Below are 21422 nucleotides of genomic sequence, written 5' to 3'. Positions count from 1 at the left end.
GAAAAACAGCCATAAAAAGTTCAGATAGTCAAGAAGAAAAAAATATATATATATCTCCTGCTAGTTTAGTGCTCTAATGGAAATGTGAGATTTGAAAAAGGCAACAACTTTTACCCTTTCAAGGTGTCCTGCCCACGGCGCCGGACTCTCTGTGCTTCCCTCTGGTCCACGCTCCCAGTGAAGCGGCTAGCTTGGTAAGGTCCATTTCCGGTTTGAGCACAAGTCACCTGCATGGCGCTGAGACACACTGCGGCCCATCCCAGCAGCATCTGAGCCAGCTTCCCTGATCCCATTGGTCGGTCTGGCTATCCCCCCTGCTGGCGCTCCCCCGCTTTGCTAAGGCTCTCGCTCTGTATGATGTAGCTGCAGGAACCAAATCTACATCCAGACCGGGCCTGGCGTTGACTCCTGGGCAGGGGCTGCAAAGAAAGAGAAAAAATAATGAAACATGTCAGACGTTTTACACTTACACATTGTGGTTCAGGAGTTCAACTCTTGTTAAAGAAAAAACTTTCAAAGCGATCAGATTTGTCCCCACTGTCAAATAAACTCCCATACCATCTTTTTGAAGACAGGTTTATAGCAGTTAATAAGTGATCAGATATAATATTACCTATTTCTGGTGGCAAATTATCAGTAAAATGAGGCTTTGAGGACTAATTTTGGTAGTAAAGAGTCATGATACATCAAGTGTACAAATGTCTCAGTTGGTAAAAACTTAGGCTAAGCTTAACTATGTCAAAGGTAAAATTCCTGCTTTCTGAAAACCTAATTATTTAAGCTTTTTTCAATTGACAAGCTAACACATACCTAAATGACAAGTAGCTTAAACATAACCCTCCTACCTAAAGCAAACACACATTGCTTTTTCTTCCTTTTTGTTTTCACCGTCATGATCCAGGAGTGTTTGGGTTTTGGTTTGTTTGGATTGGAAGTTTTCACTAAAGATCTTGCCATATTCTGATGATTTTCGTGTGCTCATTATTGTTCAAATGGTCTTGCCATATTAATTAATTCATTTGCTTTTTGTTTATGCTTGGGTTCTGTTTCTTGTATTTTATTTGTATTTTTTTTTCTCTTAGATTACTTATCAAGCTTGTTCCTTTGGTTTGTGATCAATTAAGTCCCCACTCAGCCATTTCTGTGATAATTTTCCATCTTGCCTTGAACTGTTTGTCTTTGCTCCCAGCTGCAAACTAAAAGTGACCAACCACCTGCATCTCGTCAACAATCAACTCCTCTGTTTCTGTTTTTTTAGATCACGAAGTCGACCAATTTATCCTATAACTTATCCATTCTTTTTATCAATGACACTGCAGTTTCCAGGAGTTTTAATAACCTGATCTTATGTTAGTTTTATTTATTTTTTTTTGATTGGTTTGAGCTATTTATTTGAAATGGGAAAGTCCAGATCAGCTGACCCACACCTAAAACAAGCATGTGTCAGATTTAGCTGGTTTCCAAGTTGATGGGACATTTAAAAGTAATATCAGAGTCAGCCAAACCACACAACAAGACAAAAACACAAACAAAAAACACTTTTATCTGCCCAATCATTGTCCCAAAGATTTAAAGCCTTATTCTCATTTCTCAGATGCAGCTGCCAGTGGATTTGCCAATCAATTCTGTTTCTGGCTTAATTTACTTCATACTGATGAAATATTGGTACATTTTATTTTAACTCTTACATTTAAGTGTTATTGTTGAGTGTTATCAGAATTAGTCTAGCTGATTGTTTTTTTAAGACGTTGCTTATAAAGTTTGTTTTACTGAAGTGACTGTATGGAGGTGAAAAGCAAGAAAGAAGGAAGTTGAAACATCACAGACTAAAATATTAACTACATGCTTTTATCAGAATGAAATGACCTCAAGCTGCCCAAATGTGAGCAGAAGTGCTCACATTTACCCAGTCATTAAATTAGGTTTTTGATTTTTCTTTTAAGGTCCATTAAAAAAAATCAAAGCAGGAGACATCCATTCAAAACAGATGTCTTGTTTACAAGAGGAAAAGCAGACATTACTGGCCTTTAACTAAACAATATGGTGGTAAAGAAGCAGATGAAAAGCTTTGAAGAAAAGCTGGACCCGTATTCTCGTAGAATCTTAAGATTCTATGAAGTCATTTTAGGAAAATTCTTAGATTTTCTGGAATTCTACAATTTTTCTTATAATTTTACTAATTAAAATTAATTTTATAATTAAACTATTCGCAAAGGATCTCAGGTCTCAAGAGAACTCCTAAAATAATAAAATATTAGCAGTGAGGAGGACTTTTTCTGAACCTAATAATGTCTCAACCCTTGTGCGTGCGAGGACTGTGGCAAATGATACAAGTTTTACGTGTGTGGGTTCGGTTGGACCCCATTTGTAAACACAAGGGTTAAGCAGAGAAGATGGCAGAGAGACAGACAGAAAAGAGATGCTCTCCATAAAATGTGGCAGCTCTACCAACAGCAGGCACTGCATGTTGATGATGTGTGGCATTTAATTAAATTTTGCATAGTTTCATCATCATGACACATTTTCTTAATGCAGTCTACATTGTATGAACAGTTACTTTCTGCGAGCGGAGTGCTGGGGGGTGTTTGTGTGTGTGTGTGTGTGTGTGTGTGTGTGTGTGTGTGCGTGCGTGTGTGTGTCTTATTTTGCTTTGTGTATCAACCCGGAAAAACTAGATCTAAGAACGATGTCCAAGAGAGTCTAAATACTCGTCCTAGGCCAGAAAACCTGGGTGATTCCTGAAAACGTGTTCCCTGCTGATTCTATCGTTTCTTCCAATGCATCCATTATGCACTGTTATGCATGGGTGTCGCAACAGTGTTTAGATGTTTACAGAAATCCCTGTTGATATTTCACACCTTGTCACCATTTGAGTTAACCTGTGGTAGGGCTCACCCTGCTTATCAGTGGTGACGGGAACGTGATGGTGAGAAAATGTTTTATTTAAAATGTCCTCATGTAAAGCTGAGACTATCTAGTGCAAGCATAAATCACACTGTATTTCTGACAGTGTCCGTTAATTGGTGGGATAATTAACGAACCTTTAATTATCCCACCAATTCCCCTCCTCACCATCTGTGTCGCCATTTCCCCCTCCGTCTTTACCATAAACCCTTACAGTGCTTATGGTAGAGACGTCAGAGTTGGCAGTTTCCCGTCAGGTTTGTATTTCTTATTACAACATTTATATAAAAAGTAACATGTTCAACCCTCAAGCTTTTGTTTGCAAAAGCTTTACAAAGCTTGTGCAAACACAAGTTTTATAAATGAGGCCCCAGGACATATGGAACAATGTTCTTTAGACAAAAAAAAAGTCTAAAAGTGAATTATTTGAACACCAGAGGTAATGCTTGGCATAACCTGAAGAAAAAAAAATGACTATAAAGTTTGATGGTTTGGGGATGCTTTACTTCATCACGACCTGACCGGCTTACCGTTGTACAATCCACTATGAATTTGAGTGCTTGAGAAAAATAAGAAACATCTGTTATATAAATTTTTTAAAAGAGCAGATCTTGACCCTGAAGCATGTCAATGACCCAACACATACCAGTAAATCCACTACAGACTGGCTGAAACTAAGAAGGGCCAAGTCAAAGGTCAAATCTTGATCTCATTGTGATGTTGTGGAGTGACTTGAACTGAGATGACCATGGCTGAAACCCCTCAAATATCTCACAGCTGAAAGTGAGGAGTTTGGCAAGTCCGTCTCAGGTTAATCCTGAGTCTGGTAGCTGACTATATGAAGCATCTCATTGATCTTATATTAGCCAAAGTGATCAGCACCAGCTAGGAGACATCAATTTTATTATATCTTGGTTACTGAGTAAAGCAATGTTCACTTTTAAATCCCTTTCTTTTCCAGAGATAAGTAAAATGTAATATAAGAGCTGGATACATGAACATTTCTTAATAAATAAATGAGTGTCCACATATTTTTGCATGAGTGCATCTTCATTGATCATTAATCAACACTTCAGAGGCTAATAAAAATCAGTTTTATTTACTTAGACACCAGTCAAGAACTTACTGAAATCCAGGTTATTTTATAAGCTTACATGACCTTTTTGTTGGTTTCCGTGTCTATTTCCAGTGGCCTGAATGAGTGAATGGCGTCTCATCCAGGCTAGACATCAATGATTAAAATAATAATAGAATTATACAATTTTAGTCTAAGGGAGCACACTGGAAGAGGAAAGGGGCGAAATGGCAACATAGAGTATAAATTGAGAAATTGTTTCTCCGATGGGAGAACAAAACCAGTCCAATCAAAGGTTTTGAGCTGAATTCAGGGAGAATATATAGTCTACATATGTCAACTTGTCCTATTTTCTAGGATTAAATAAAAATAACGACTGGCCAAAGGCCAAGTAGTCATGAAACAGATGTTCTTGGATGTCTTGCTGAGAAAGAGCCATTCGTGTTCTCCCAAATAACAAGCATGTTTTTGAACTGTGGGGAAAAACCAGCAAACCAGAAGAAAAGCCACAATTGTAACAGAAGAATCTGTCAATTCTAACCAAAACAAAAAAAATCCTGGGGAACTGATATTTGAGCTCGAAGTATTCTTGCTATGAAACTAGAGGGCTAACCGCGACACCACCATGTTGATCCTCAGTTTTTATTGTTTTTCAAATGTTAACACAAATAGCCGAGCTTAATATATATATATATAGCGCAAGAGAGCAGAACGGTAACCAACAGTAAAAAAGTAAAATAACTTTGTGGTGTGTTCCAGTTTGCTTTTCCCCTGAAATCAATACTATTTTTTTGTTTTTCTTTGTCTTAATCTGTTTCAATAAAACAGCTTTAGGCTGCAAAAAGACAAAAAGTCATTTGGTTAGAAAAACATATTAGGCAGTGAAAAACTCAGGCAAGAAAACATTACTACTGCCTTCCGATCATTGATGAAATCACGGTTTTAAAATCTGTAACAGTCTGAAGATAATGAAGAGTCCCTTATTCTAACCATATTAAGAGTATAAATGGATTTAAACTAGAATGTAGACTGAAACAAATCTTCATTTATGGTCAGACAGAAATGATTGGGAGCAGGGGAATGTCTTAATAAGTATCACATTCTAGCAGTAAACCACTGGAGTCACTTCCTTCAGTCAAACCAGTTTATAATTCTCTACATCAGTTCTTCACCAGCTGCCATCATCCTTAATTTAAAACTACATCATATTATTACGGATAATTTTTTTCTCAGAATTACGATTCAAGAGGTGCATAAAAGCTTTCTAAAAATGGAAAACTTCAACATAAGTTTCACTTAGGATTCTTAAATTGCATAATGACGGGTCCAGAGCTTGTATTTAGGAGAGACTCCTCAAGTCCGCAGAGTGTTGGATCTCCTTTCTATCTGGAATAATACATCGTTAGTCAATTGAGAAACGTCGGACTGCAAAGACATGATTCCAACCTCCGTTAAACTACATGCATTTTGCTTGTTTCTATTTTTACATTTTATGGGCTGCCATAAAATTTGTCCTTGCTAAATAGTCGATTCTGAGCACAGTTCAGCGTGCCCCATCTATTAAAGGACATTAGCCAAGTTGCTAAATCTGTCCAACAGACTTTTCTCTCTTAAATTTTATTTTTACTGTTAAAAATTTGGGCCCCTAGTATCTTTAAAAAAAAAAAGTTTATTCAAGTCATGCTATTCCCATTACCTCCTCAAAATTTTGGAATAACCAGTCTATTAAGTTATATATATTTAAAGGTTTACTAACTGAAAATGATGGAAAGCTGGGAGCTAAATGCAGAGCCAGAGATATTAAGTGGGGCGAAGATGACGGGGAATTTGTGGTAAAGTCAACAACTAAGATTATTTTTCTGTCCACCGACATTTGTTTAGGATGATCGTTTGCCTTAAAGTAACGCAACCACCTGAGTTTTTGTAGAAAACATTTTTACAAAGCCACTAAATGGTTAAATTGATTCTGTTGTATAATATTGTAATTGGATTAATATGAATTTATTTGGATGAATCGAACTGGAATCTGGTGAACTGGATGCATCTGAATGGAATATGAACCATATTGGATTGTACATGGACTTGAGCTGCTTCAGGTAAATATATATTAGTTGTCATCAGGCACTATATAAATAAAACCAACTTCATTTATCTTAATTCATTTCTAACCAACAACAATAAAAAAGTATATTTGAGAACCCAATGTACTGAGTTACAATTAGAGTTTATGTGTTGCACAAAGCCTGAGTTTCTGGACGTATTTCTAGTCTATGTAATAAACCAACACAGAAGAAAACAATGGAGTGGAGTGAAAATGCAGGACTGGGTTTTAACCTTTTTCGCTTACATTTGTATTCAGGTCCCCTCAGTCAAGACCTTGAAGGACCACATTTTGCTGTAATAACATCTGAGCATTTTCTTTGAGCTTTGAAAATCTACACACTATTTTTATTTTATTTTTTTTTAAATTAGCTCAAGTTCATTCAGACTGGCTTGAGATCAAATGCTTCAAAGTCTGGCTACAGATTCACATTTGGATTTAGGTCTAAGCTTTGACTGGGCCACTCTAATGTATTCAGATGTTTTACTCTAAACTACTCCCTGACGCTCTGGCTGTAGGTTTAGAGAGTCATCGTCATGTTGGAAAGTGAACCTCTGCTGCAGTCAAATATTTTTCAGACTTTATTCCAGTATTAGAATTAGTTTATCATGCCATCAATTAAACCCAAATTCTCTTTTCCAGCTAAATAAAAGCATCCCCACATCATGATGCCACCACCGCCATGTTCATTGTGTTGTTTGTTCAGATTGTTCGTTTTCTGCCGCACACAATGTTTTCCCGGGTGTCAAAAAGAGCCATTTCGTTCTCATCTGGCTCAGATCTTTATTGACTATAAAAGCAATCTTTAGTCTGTTCCATTATTTTTGATCCAAAGCGTCACAAACTGAAAACAGTTGAAATCAGGAAAGCAAATTGTTGGACTGGACCCAAACAAGCCTTTTATTTGTCCACTAAAGCCTGTAAACGTATTGTTTTACAACCCTAACTAAACTGCATTATGTATTAAATTTTAACATCTTAAAATGAAAGACATTATGGGTCCAGCTGCACTGGAAGCCCTGAAGATTTTTTTTTTTTTCTTTCCTGCCTCAACATTCAACTGCAGTTTTAGCAGCACAATGTGGGCCCCTGATGATATACAACCTCAGCACATCCAAACTCCATCCCCCCCCAATCAGGAGCCTATACCACATATGTGGCTGGACTAAAGCACAGCGCCCAGATTTGCACGGCATTTTATAGGAAAGCATGCAAAATTAGAAGTGACCTTAATTATAATTCAGATTTCTGCAGTAATTCAAAAATACTTAATAAATGTAAGTCGAAATCAAAACTTCGAGGTGGTCTGTGCTGCCTCTCCTAATGCTTCCTCTACAAGTGAAAGTTATCTCTAAATCCCCTCAAATCTGAGACTAATGCTTCAGCTTGCAGTCAGGACGTTATACGGAGGCGGGATCAGCGCCGAACAAAAGAAATGCATGATCAATGACCCGACTGAGGAGAACTACTGTCAAATTAAGGCAGGGAGAGGACCCGTCCTTAATGAGCATTGTTGCAGCAAAGCTATTTTCTCTGTGCATCTCCCAACATTTAATGTTGGATCAGTGGTTCGGCTGTATGAGATGCAGACAATCTCAAACAAAAAAAATCAGGGAGAGATAAACGAATCATCTGCTACATACACAAAAAAAACATATATGTATATATATATTTGAGTCAGAAAAAGTTTCTGCTGCAGAAAGCTGACAGGAAATGATACAAAATAATCTGAGAATGCCAGCCGAACTCCATGAATTAAGAAAAGCTCAACATCCTCTCCAACTCAATAAAACACAAGATATTCCCACACAGAAGAAAATGTCTGGGGGAAAAAAATCCTTGAAAGATAGCCATGATACTAAAAGCAAAAATTAGATAAATATTTAAGCAGCTGAACTTTGAACGCGTTTTCTACGTTTTTTTATAGCAAGCAATAAAGAGTATAACTCGCGGGCGTCAAACATTAAACTTTCCGCAGCTTCTGCGCATCCTAATCTGGTTCTTTGGTCCTAATCTTGAAAGCAGTCGCGCGTGAGCCGATAATCGCCACAAAACAACGGGGTTCCTGAAACAAAGGTGAAACAAAACCCTTTCACATTCAAATGGTAAGATTAATAAACAAACCAATACCTTGCAACAGTTCGGAGTGCCTCAGCGTCGAGGAGCCCGGCAATTTGAGACGGGATATGAGCCCCAGAGTGGAATATTGAACTGTGGGGCTTGTGAGGGGAAAAGGCAAAAAAAAAAAAAAGTGAAGGAATTGCCGGGTTTCTGCGAGGGGAGGGGACACAGAGCGAGACAGAGGCAGAGGAGGGGGGTAGTAAAGGACTGCAGGACAAACCCACATTCCTCAAGACTCCTGGAGTTGTTATAACAAGGGGCCAAGCAGCGAAGCCCACTGTGGCTGACATGGCTTCACTATCATCAAGCTGGAGGGAAGGGGAAAAAAACCCTCACCTTTAGGCGAAACGAGTGATGAGATAACAGTGTGGTAATGTAAATAACCTTCAGGTCATATCAATTACCACTAAAGCATGGAAATTAAGACTCAATTTTAGAGCACGGTTGATTTTGTTCAGTTGGTAGGAGTGTAAATCTTAATTGCACAGTTAAATGTGCTTTCTCTTGTTCAAACATTCCTCCTGTTTACTGCCTGGACCCTACAGTGATTGGTGCGACTGACACGTCCTTGTGCTTTTACAGCTGATAGGAAGCTAACATTGAGAAAGTGGCCATCTGGGTGGCATATGAGAGAAGACAGCTGGGCACATCTCAGGTCCTGCTGCAGGTCTAGAAGAGTGGAAAGCTCCAGATTAAAAATGACCTCACCTCTCATTGCTGGCTGTCCTCCCTTCCAGAACAGGGGCTGAATACTGTAGAATAGCTAGAACAAGCTGGAACTTTGCAATATGTCAGAAAGCTAACCTTGATATCATGATATCATGATAGTGAAACATGGCATAACGTGAGCAGCAATATGGAGATGGTCAGAAGAAAGGTGAAATGCTAAAGAGACTTACTTTCCAGCAGAACCATGTTCCAAACATACAACCAGAGCTCCATTAGACTGGTTTGGATCGTAATAATTTTGCATAGTTGTGTGTGTGAACGGCTTTCACACGAATCTAATTGACAACCTTTGGAGACATTTGTTACTTACAAGCACTCTCTGTCCAGTCCGAGTGCACTGTTTTGTACAACAATTTAAGTATCCATGTTTTTAAATGACTCAGTTTATTTTTACTCTGCGTATTTTCGTGAATGATTGAAATAATCATAAAAATGTGCAGATTGAATGTATGTTTAAACTATGTAGGTGGTGGTTCTGATCCCATATTGGGCCAGAATAAAATAATGTAACAGATTACGACCTGTAATTAAATTAAAATAACTATGAAAACTCTTGTTGGTGGATGTCACATAATCACGTGTTAGTAGACCATCTCATTGACCTAAATTGTGAACACTAATTCTTTGGATTATTGTGCTGATTTTAAAGCAAAAAATATGATTTAGCATATTTTTTTTGTTTGTTTCTTTACATTAAATCAGAATAAACTTTGATTGTTTAAGATCCATAAGGATTACCAAAATTATATATTTTATTAAATGTTACAAAAATGAGAGGATTCGTCTAGTTTTTAATTTGTGTTATTTTCTTCAGGATCAGAAATTGGATTTCCTCAGTATATGACAGAGTTGCCTTTTGAACTCTTTGACCTGGATCAGCCGTTTTCAGTTTCCATCCACAGTCTTCTCACAATAGTTTGCTGGAGTTATGGCCCATTCCTTCTGATAAAACTGGTGTAACTTTGACTTGTTTGTGCACTGCGTTACTCACACACACCTTCCTGCTCTACCTACAAATTCTCCAGAGATCAGGCCTTTGTAATATAATCCATTAGCTTTGTTATCCCGAAGTCACTTTGTAACTAATTTGGTGGTAAACTTTAAGGTAATGTCCTAACTTGTCTAAACTTTAACTTTCTGGCACATCATGAGATGCTGCTTCAGTATGTTCACTTCATGCTCTTTCCTTATATTTTTATCGAGTTTGGAAAATGTGTCAGTACAAAACGTGACACTATCATCGGCATGCTTCAGTTTGGATGGTGTTCTCATTTTCCTCCAAATCACAGTAATTACATCCAAACAATTTAACCTGAGTCTACAAAAATTAAGTCTTTTTAATTTAACTCCCTTACCAGCACCAGCAGCTTATCTTCTACTTTTGTTTTGTAGTCGATTCAAGCATTTCAAAACATGTTTTTCATTATTTGTCATTTCTTTCTTGAACTGAGATGGATGGACATTGCTATGCTGCTCATACTTTTGCATAAGTATTTATTTTGTCATGTTGGTCTGATTTAACATCACAGTGAGACGTAAAATGTGTGAAAAAATGGTTTAGACTAAAGGTAATGTTTTTTTCTCAGTTTAGCTGTCAATACTGGTATAGGTAAAAGTCCCACTAAGGCTCATGGGAAAGTTTATTTCCCCCTTTTACCCATTTTTGCCCCATGTCCACACAAACAAATATTTTCAGGACCCAATTTCTTCTTATTATTTATTTATTTATTTTTTATAAACCGGTTCTAGAGTGAAAATTTCGACCTTATGTATTCACATAGAAAAGCAAAAGCGACTCTTTTGTAAAAACAACTACATTTTTATCCCAACTTCTAACCTGACCTAAAAAAGTTGAACCCATCAAACACAACAGCAACATAAATGGATTACATGTTTGTCTTCCTATTTAGGCATGAAATGCAGAACAAGCTCAACATATAAAGCTCCACTTGTGCTTTAAATTTATTTGCCATTCTTGTTTTTTTTTTTTTGTCATCTTTACCTGTAACCCAGTGTTGAGGCTTTTTGTGCCCCATACTCCATGATTAGTGCCATATTAGCGGAAGTGAAAATGACATATTTGGTCTGTTCTGATTCCGTTCAGAAAATGTCCCAGGGGTTTTTGAGAACAACAACCCATAAAAACTTTGCAGCGGGAAAGTCCTCGGAAATGATAAAATGACTTGGTCAGTCTGAGCATTAAGTTGTAGTTTTTTCCTGGATTACTAATCTACTGTCTGTTCCAAGTCCCTGCAGCAATTTGCCACCTAAGCAGAGACGACAGGGTAGAAAAAAGTTGGTGTGAGTGTTTCCTGTGAGTTTGCTTTCTGTTCTCTTAAAGCTACAACATAAATCACTTTGAGTGTGGTCTTTTGGAAAGCTTGGCGTCTCTTTTGCCAACATTTTCATTGCTTGAGGCTGTGTTGCCTTCCTTTGCTATCCTTCCAGTCTCTTTTTTTTGATATCTTGCATTTGCTTGAAGGATGCTCTTGTCTTTGTTGAGTCTGCATGTCTTCCTTTTCTGTGTTTGTACTTACTGTTTGTGTGGGTGTGTTTGTCATTTTTTTTGCTGGTTGTATTTCTTTGGGTGGTTGTCTTCTCTATGCTTTTTGTTCACTTACATCATTTCATTGTTATGTCTCTGAGCAGTCCTTCTGCAAATCTTCACTGGGGATTAGTCTTAGTTTGCTTTTGCTTTAAGGTTTGTTGTAGTATTTTTCCATGATGTTTGGTTTCAATTTTTATGTGCTTTATGGTTAGATAGCACTTCACGGAAAAATAAAACTATGCAATATGACTCCCTCTTTACAGAAAGGAATATAAGTTAAAAATAAAATTATTTTTACTGTGTAAGAAGCAAACAGTGGTCTGATGCAAAACTTTTCACTGGGTCTGTTTTCCCTTTTGTTCTGCCATGCGTGACAAGCTTCACTGAGTCCTAAAGGAACCTGTAAACAAACGCTGGTGTTCAGGACAAGGAGACCATGTTTGTCACCACAATCTCCTTGGAGGAGGACGATCTGAGTCATTATACGAGGGTACGTCTCCTGCCTTTTCACACGGGGACTATCAGACAGGGTAATAAATACCTTTTTTTAACACCATCAGGCATTAGGTAGATCAGAAGGAAGCTGCATGGATATCCCTTATTTCATTTCCCATGACGTGTCCTAATAAGCTTTTAAGAGAATGAGAAGTTCTGTTGTTAAATCTGTACTTTGTTTTCATGAAATGATGGAAATTGCAACCATGTGTGTGATGCTTTTGTTTTTGATCTTTGATCTGAATGTATCAAAATCAATCCATTATTCAGTTTCCCTGAGATGAAGTTACCTTAATTTCTGCCTTGATTCTCACAAGATATTCCTTGATGGAAAAAGCTTTAGGCTATTTTTTGGAAACATGATTCAAATGATTTTAGAAATTTGGGTTTTGTTTTGCTGATTTGTGCCTTGAAATGATTTGAGCACCACCACACTCTGACAACTTTTACCATTCTCACCTCATCCTATTTCAGAATTTGTTGCAGCGGGGATCATACAGTCTGCTCTGGAGCCGTGACACGAAGCAAAGTCATGCAGAATGATTTGTGGTGAGCTGCATGAGTTCTTGTGGAGTCTCACATTGATATCATGATAAACTAGCATGAATAACAAGAAAGAAGTAGATCCCATTTAATCCAAAGCCCTGTAGGATTGTGTGTGTGTGTGTGTGTATATGTCTTTTTTTCTCCTCCATATCCCTCCAAGCAGTTCCTCCCTCCTACCTCTAAACAGAACCACATTTCGCCATGCATTCATCGAGCTTTAGAGGCAGAGGTGCTTTCACTGACGCTCGATGATTGCCTGGCAAAGCTCACATTTTGCCTGGCAGTCATCTGGACTGTATTTTACTTTCAGAGCTTAGGCAAAAAGTACTTTTACTAGCCTTCTCTTCACATTTTTCTCGTTGCATTCTGTCTCTCACTTATTTCCTGTTCATGCATTTGTAAACACATACAGTATGTGTCTGGAGCCTAAGATCATGCTATTTTTTTTTTTTTTAAGTGAAGAATTTTATAGAAAAGATGTAATGACAATGGGTTCAAGCATGCACTTTAAAAACCAGACGCTGTCATGTTTACTATCAGTCTCTCATTCTATTAATGAAAAACAGTCCTATTGAGACTCGTAGTCAACATCATTGTGATTTCATGGGCTTATGATGACAAGATGGAGATTTTTGTTTTACACCGCCTAAATGACATTACAGTTTCTCTTTGTCTTGTCCAAGAGGAGCATAGATGTGGGGGTCTCGTTCAGATGGTGTGAAAAACTTCACAGCAGAACAGAAACCAGATGAGGTTTGGATTGTCCTCACATGAGCACACACTCACAGTGCCAGACAGAAGTTTGCATACTCTCATCCTCAAATGCATTTTATTTTGGATTTTTCTAACAAATTTTCCTCTATTGCAAGAATTACACAACTTACAAGTTCAATTATCTTTTGATTATTAATTGGGTGCGCAATTAACCCAATAATTGTGTTGTTTTCTTTGATTTATTTTTTCTCATTCAAACAATATATACATATACATCGATCCCCACTAATGTTTTGTCAGCTGTTACCCGGTGAGTAGTATCATCACCACATGCTTTTTGTATCCATTAACAACTTCCTGGCTTAATTCTGGCTGGTATTAATTCTGGTATTTATGGGAGGTTGCAGACCTCCTTAGGCATAACTGTCTGTTCTAATGATTTATTAATCAGTGCAGTAATACACACAGTGGGAACTGTCTTGGCACGGCCACAGGAGCAAATATATACACTCTTCCTCATTTCTGTTTATGGGGAAACAACGAATCAGCAAAGACTAAGGAAATCGAACGGTGCTTCTGGATTGACTGCTTTGCCATCGTGAGCCAACAGCGTGTGAAGTAGCATTATGCTTGCTATTTCAGCTTTCCAAGCTGCATTTTCTTTTGAATACTTTAGAAATGCTCTATGATAAAAAATTTCCTCAGTAAAAGTTTGTGATCATCAATATCAAAAGCCACACTAAACTCAAGAAATGTCACTCTAATCAGTAGTTTTCTGTCAATTTGTCTTAACCAATCATCAGTAAGAGCTGTCAGTGCTCAGTATCACTTTTTATACCTGTTGAACATCACAGTAAATGCACTTTAGGTCAAAGTACTGCTTTGTTCAAGCACAGCTCCTATTAAGAACTTTCTTAAAATCAGTAAGATACTTCTGGGTCTGCTTTTGCAGGCTATTTTACTCCATCAGAAGTTCAATCAAATTTTTTTTTCACCCACCAATGGAACAACTTTTAATTTTTATTTTTTTACAAATCTGGATAAGCACATTCATCAAAACAAAGATATCATCTAATTTCACGAGGTTTATCAATATCGATTGTTCAAAGCAACTTTTCTATTTCATCTTCTGTTATACTTCATGACATTATCATCAACCCAGAGGGATCTCCTTCCCTCTTTCATCCTTCTTCATTCTTCAAAACCATAAGACATTTTTACTCATTCTTCCCGACTAAAGATTCATTTCAGCATTTGTCCTTAGTTCCATTGACAAATTAAGAGGGACCAGTCTTTTTGTTAGATATTGAGCATTTAATGGGTGGAATTAATGTCTGATTTGTCTCAAAATAGAAAAGGAGAGATTTTGAGTCTATTCTTTGCAAATGCTCCAGCTAACCTCCCAGCAAAGAGAGATTCACTGGTCATGTAAAGCTGCCCACAAGGATAAATCGGTGCATATCTAGGTTTTGACTCAGATGAGATTTAAATAGCTAGTCAGTACCTTTCTATTTGGGTACATTCACAAAAACGCCACATAACTTAAGAGCCAAATGTTATTGTTCCCCAAAGTATGACCCAATAAAGATTTGCTTGGGCCACGAGTTTGACTCGTCTACATAATATATAGGTTGACATAAATGTAATAAATATGTCTGGTTTTATGAGCTGTTTAAAATTTGCAGTAACTTTTAACATGCCTTGGTCTCCGCCTGAAACGAACCATTATATGCAGACATTTGTAAGTCATTTATCTTTATTGCTCATTGCTTATTTGCTTTTGTAGAAATCACAGATACATGTAAACTTGAGTCACAAGAACAAAAGTGCCATTCCAGCCTAATCTACAGCATTTGTCAAAAAATTGTTAAATGTGCAAAATGTTGTTTTCCATCTTGGTGTAATGCAAAGAATTCGTGCCCTGGCACAAATTTTCATTAATAATTCATTTTGCAGTGACGTTTAAGAAACATAAATCTGAATATTGCTGGCATAAAAATTGTTTGAGATGATACTAAACATTATACCTGCAAAAGAAAGTTCATAAAATTAAAACAATACTGGAACAACAATTTCTTTAACTTGTGGGGGAATCTAATACTTGTAGGTAAAAAGTATATTTCACAGTATCAAACACTGAATTAGCAGAAGCACAGAGCAATTTTCAGTATCAACAGAGACCAGTAGATCATTATGAAGCTTTAAAACTGTTTCTGCAGAATTCAGCTTCTGAAAAACAGACCAGAATAATTATGTAAGTTAGCTAATAAAGATTTAACTGTCATTAAACTTTTTCATATTATTGTGCACACAACAAAAAGTTAGTTCTTGAAGAAAAACATAAAGACATTTGTCTTTGACATTAAAAAAGAAGAATGCCCTCTTTTTTTTATTTTTTACTTTAGTTTTTTTACAGTTTCCTCTACAACCAAAAAGTGATTACTGGTTTATGATGCATGATGTGGTTTGCTTTTACGAACCTCCTAATACAGCTTGTAAATATGGATATGTGACAAGATGGGTCACTGACTTTATTTTTGAGAAACCATTCAGTGTCAATTATTTTGTTTCAGGTTTCACAAATTGAAACCATATAAAGAATTTGTAATTAAGCTTCAAAAGTCTATCCAGATTTCACCCGTCCATTTATTTTGATATTTTTCATTTTTCTATATTTTTTAATCTTTCCAGGTGACAAAAAGCATCAGAAATGCACTTTTTGTGTTTTGGCAAATAGAGCAATGAAGGGCAAACCCGATATTCATTGGTCTGACAAGTGAAGGCTAATGACAGAGGTACCTGGTCATGTCAAAAAGACGTTTCCAGAATCTTCCTGTGAAAGGCAGACGAACAAATGCATAATTTTTGAGAGACTGAAATCTAAGCTATCATCTGAGATTATGATATCTTAGAATTGAAATGATTGGTACACTGGCTGTTACAACCTACAGTTTCTAGAAACACCAGGCAGGACTTTGCATTTGTTCAGTAAGAGAAAAACAAGTGGTGCTTCAGTCAGTAAAAAAAAAACAACAAAAAAAACAGATTGTTTTTGAAGTTCTCTTCCACTTCGTCAAGTAAGACAATAATAACATGTGGAACTTTGGAGGGATTCTATAAATTCAAGGAGTTTGGTTTTGTGACTCATTAAGTTTTATGGTTCCAATTGTGAAAGATGAGTTTCCTATCAGCTGCTTTGGCTCATGTTGTGTTTTAAAGAGTCTAGCCTCATTGAAGCAACGCCTGCATATAGATAATTGGGTTGTGGTAAGAAGGAGCTCAGTGTTTTCAGGTTGATTTAAGAATGTCAAAAAATGTCATCATTCCCTGACGGTTTGTGGTGTGGGCCAGTACGGTCAGGGTGGAGTGTGTCTGACTTTGGATGATCTTATCTGGGAATTCTGTGGGCCAGTGATGATTTTAACTGCACAGATGGAAGCATGTTGTCAGCTCCGCATACCCAGACACAGAAAAGAAAAAATAAATAAATAAATAAAAAAACACTTGTAACCTGACAAACTGATTAGATAGAATAGATAGGCACATCCTGCGCTAATTCCTTGATTACAAGCCGGTTATTTGTTGCCTCACCTTTCCTCGAGCTGTGTTTTTTTTCTTTCTTCTCTTTAAAGCAGGCCCTGTGCAGCTGTGCTAACCCAGTGATGCAGCGGGAGAGGAATGTAGGTCCAACAAGGGCAGAAACAAAGGATGTCAGTGTTCACGGGGGTATGAGAAGATGTGATCTCACGAAGCATGCGTACATCGGTGTGTTTGCAAGGTTAAGCTGCAGAGGATGATGATGAGGAGCGAAGATTTGCTTCACATGTCCACAGCTTCCTTTGTTTTTTTTTCTTTTGGAAACCAAGTGATGAAGAAGGCAGACATACACGTGATGTTGGTCCCCAGTGATGCAGCCGTCTGCAACTCTGCACAGCCTGCTTGGAAATGGTTAAATGACCGTTAAAACATACAGTGAAGAGTGGTGTGGATTGAGTTTGATTTGTGGCTCGCTCTTGAAAGAGCTTGGTTTCAGTGGGCCGTGGCGTTGGATTTTTGGATATGCTTGTGAAATCCCATATCCCTTGTAACAGCAAAGACAAAGGTTACTCCCCCTCAAACACACACACACACAAAAGAAAGAAATGACAAGAAAAGGACAACAAATGTAAATGTGGAGCGATTCCACGTGAAAAGGAAAGAATCCTCAGGCTGCTTTCGAACAGTGTAAGGGGCTAATGGCTTTCAGATGTGTGCAAAGTCTTTTGTATTTTCAAAGGAGCATAAAACATTCCTTCTGAGAGGAATCCAAACAACGGCTGGAATTCATAGGCTGAAAACTCCCAACAGCAGCTCAGACTAATGATTAACTCATGCTAGCTGATGCACCAAGAGTTATGCGTTTTGTCTTCACACTAGTGGCTGTTCCGTTTTCCCAAAAATCGCGTTCAAAGTGTCTGCGCGCCATAAAGCTCAGTAACGCTCCTGTTTTCTCTTGCAGCAGCGGGTGCGAGGGGCTGGGCGGGGGCTGTGCTCTCAATGTTTCCTGTTCAAACCTTGGGGGAGCTGGGACTTGGACGAGGTGAGGTCATTTCTTGTTCCAACTGTAAAGTTGACTGCAATGGAGGAGGTGTAGCGGCAGAGGGTGGAGAGCAGGAGCTTTTCTTTACATTCTTAGCTAAATTTCCCATACGGCTGCTCCATCCTGCACCATGGGTCCGCCGGGGAAGAATTTACAGTATAAACCACAAAGATGAGATGTTCTTAAAATATCTGAAATGTCGTAGTTATTAGTCTAAAAATTCTGGCATTTTAGAAAACACAGTTGCTCCTTTCCAGCCTGAGATTCTCTGTCTTCTCACTATATGTATGTGAAGCAACGACAAATGTAATATGTAAAATATATCAAACATCAAATGTAAATGTCACTGTTTCTATGTTTTTTATAGGCTATGGCAAACGCAGGAGTCAAAGATTGTGTAGAAAGTTAAAAACGACCTAAAGGGGAAACATCCAATGGCTCTTTTTGAGACATCGGATATGATATAAATTTTATATAAAGACATGAAATGCAGTTATCTTGGTCCCATTCTTTTCTTTCTACATGCATAATCCTTCTTGGCCATGTAAAAAAAAAATTGCTACACCGGTGATTCAGAGTTACATGTAAAAATTACAGCTAAGATTTTACTGCTATCATTTTCATCCATTCATCTTGAACCTGTTCAACATTCTGGTAAAGATAAAGCTAGGGAAGAAACACATTCATTCTCTAGTATTGATAAGAACATTCTTAGCTCTTTCCCTACCAACATTGGAGCTGTTGTCTGATTTTCAACTTATTTGTTGGCAGTGTTATCTAAATTCAAGCTTTTTGGTCTCCATATCATGTTATAATATTGTTCCCTCATTATAAACATATCTGGAGTGTAGTTTTGACTTTTTCAGTCACATTTGAGAAATCTTTTAATCTCCTGTAGCAACCATTCAGGGGTGCCTTAACGCTTTCTCTCAGAAAGAGCCACATCTTTAAACACCAATTTAAAGATGTTAAATTGCAAAGTAAGGTTTATTTTAAGTCATATTAGATATGTACAGCGCTTTTATTACAACTGAAGGTAACATGGTGTCTTGACTTTGCTTTAAAATGGCTCTGTGTGTGTGGAAAACACATAACACCACCGCTTTAAGACCTGATCAGACACCTAAGATCTCTTTTCTCTGTCCTAGATGTACTGAGTGGATACTTCCCCACCTATGCACAAGACATTTTGAGCCTACAGACGTCAAAACGTTCCCTGCTCATACAATCAAAGATTATTAGTTCAAATTGTTTCAGCTAAAGTTGACTTAACAAACTGCTTAATCATAAACGTAGTCTCTTATCTTGTTTTTTAAGATTTCAAAATAGCAAGGGTGGAGGCTTGGTTACTTTTTGAGAATGCTTGAACTTTTTTTTTTTTACCTCCATTGTATAAGTTTGCAAGTTATTGCACAATAAATTTGTTATGGAGTTGTTATTCACCCTTTTCTGATCTTTAATCGGATTAAAATTTGCAGTGAGAATACTTAAAATATGCAAATAAAATATTCAATTCTGCTTCTCGAAGACTGACCAAGCCCTCTGTTAACTCTTCTCTTAATTTGCGTCATTTGAACCATAAGCTTTCGAATTTTTGCCTCATTTACTTCCTCAAATAATCCTTTTCAACGTCTTCTTGAAAAAGCTGATGACAGAACACAGTTTGAGCTTCTGCAGTTGGTGGCAATATTTTCTCTGTGTAACAGCCTGGAGTGGGGATAACATTAGCAAGAAAGGGGGGTTTATGTGAGAAAAAGTGAGTCATGGTGTTGCTGTCAAAATGATTTTTGTCATGAGGCCTTATTGCACTGGAGTGTGTTACTTGAAAGTGCCAATAGAAGCTCTGGAGAACTGAACTGGTCTATGGTTCTTTTCAAAAAATTTAGATGAAGCTTGGTTTCGTTATGTTTTTCTTTCAAACAATCAGACTTCATTATTTTGAGGTCACCTGGAGCTACTTGTTATGTTTTTTTTTTATCTTAGCAACATGGAAACTAAGTAATTCTTTTGAAATTCCACATTTCTTTAAATAAGTATTTATAGCCTTTGCACTTTTCCAGATTTTGGTGTTTTACAAGAGGACTAACCTAAAATAATGCACAGTAATGACACAAGGTGTGACACACTCCTCCCTGCAATCCACACAGCATGATGCTATCACCATGTAAAAAGAAAAACAACTCAAGAGTTATGAATACTTTAAAAAATCGACCACTCATGAAATCTTGGAAGTTCTTTGCTGTTTGAGTTATGCCAAACTATTACCAGTTTTGTTAATTGGAAAAATACTTAACAAAACCTAAATATGCTGAATTAAAATGAACAATCTAAATGTAATAATGTAATAATTTGTACTAAATTTAAAACCTACAAAACACATACATTTACAAATACATTCCTAAAATAATGGCCTAAGTCTTTTTTTTTTAGCCCTAAAACATATTTTTGAAAAAAAGAAGAGGAGGGGATTTTTTTGTTGTTGTTGTTTTTGCTTTTACTAAACTCACTTTTGCCAGAAAATCACTGGCCATTATTTTAGGCAGGGGTTCAAACAAATTAATGTGCTTATGAGAGGATTGCTGCAGACAGATTCTCTGTTTCAATTTCAGCGTTTGATCACCGTCTGCACAACGTGCAGTGATGACTGCATCAAACCGGCTCTAATCAAGCCAAAAGACTGAACCTAGCTGTACTTCCTTCAGGCAGTGTGAACCATGATCTCAGTTGTAATTGGCAAATGAAAGAACAGTATGTCCGACCAGCAGTCTAACTACAGACTGCCCTCTTTCCATGTTAGAAAACACTGAGCAAAAATGTGTGAAGTGTCTCGTTTGCCTATGTTCACCTAAGCTTACCAAAACAAGAGGAGGCTCATATGAAATGCTTATTTTAAGTAATTAAATCTTTTCAAACGTTGAGAACGCATGCTTCTATAAGTATGAACACAACATAAACCGAGTTTAAAACAAAATAATTCAGCAAAGACCCAAATTATGAGAAACTCAAGCTTCGCCTGTGTTACATTTGTTTAGAGTCAGACTCCCCTCGCAATAAGACTTGCGTGTGCGCTCTGAGCCTTATTAAAGCTGCATATCAACGGACCACCCAGGAGTTTTACGCAGACCAATATAAGACAGAGGTTTGGAGCAGAAACACAGAGTTGAACATGTGTAGCAACAAGTGGGAAGATCTGAGGAGTTGAGTCAGTTTTCACACTCTGGACTGCTTATATTCACAAGTTAACAGCCGACTCCATCACACATGTCTGCGTGCACATGCACAAACTCAATGCAAAGCCGAGGCCACAGACATCTTCTTTCTTCCTAAAGACAGCTTGACTTGAAACTATCAAGTGATCCGGAATGTTCTCTGCTTCCTCTTTCCTCTCTATTAGACATTTATCCTGTGCCAATATTGAGCCAAGTCTGGTCGCTTCTAGTTTTCCACAGTTTTCAATTTTCTTCCATTTTTTTCTTCTTCTTTGACCTATCCAGATATTCAAAATTTGCCACATGTAATGATTGGATTGTAATTGAGATGTTCTGGAACTGCTAAGCTTAGCTCTGAACAAGAACTGTTCTGGAGGAGTTATTAGAGCTTTGAATTTGGA

At 37.4% G+C, this 21422-nt stretch overlaps 1 protein-coding gene across 1 annotated transcript in view; it reads right to left on the bottom strand.

Moving 5' to 3' along the window:
• The window catches only part of fbn2b (fibrillin 2b), a 74323-nt gene extending 66024 nt beyond the window's left edge, over positions 1-8299 (bottom strand). The window contains exons 1-2 of the mRNA XM_007552740.2: positions 8211-8299; positions 115-419 (exon numbers count right to left, since the gene is read on the bottom strand). Of these exons, the coding sequence (XP_007552802.1) occupies positions 115-293 (179 nt within the window). The 5' untranslated portion in view covers positions 294-419; positions 8211-8299. The remainder of the gene's footprint in view (positions 1-114; positions 420-8210) is intronic.
• Between the last annotated feature and the right edge of the window lie 13123 nt (positions 8300-21422).

This window comes from Poecilia formosa, unplaced genomic scaffold, assembly GCF_000485575.1.
Source record: "Poecilia formosa unplaced genomic scaffold, Poecilia_formosa-5.1.2 Scaffold52, whole genome shotgun sequence".
NCBI classification, from domain to species: domain Eukaryota; kingdom Metazoa; phylum Chordata; class Actinopteri; order Cyprinodontiformes; family Poeciliidae; genus Poecilia; species Poecilia formosa.
This window is presented reverse-complemented; position numbering and strand designations above follow the sequence as displayed.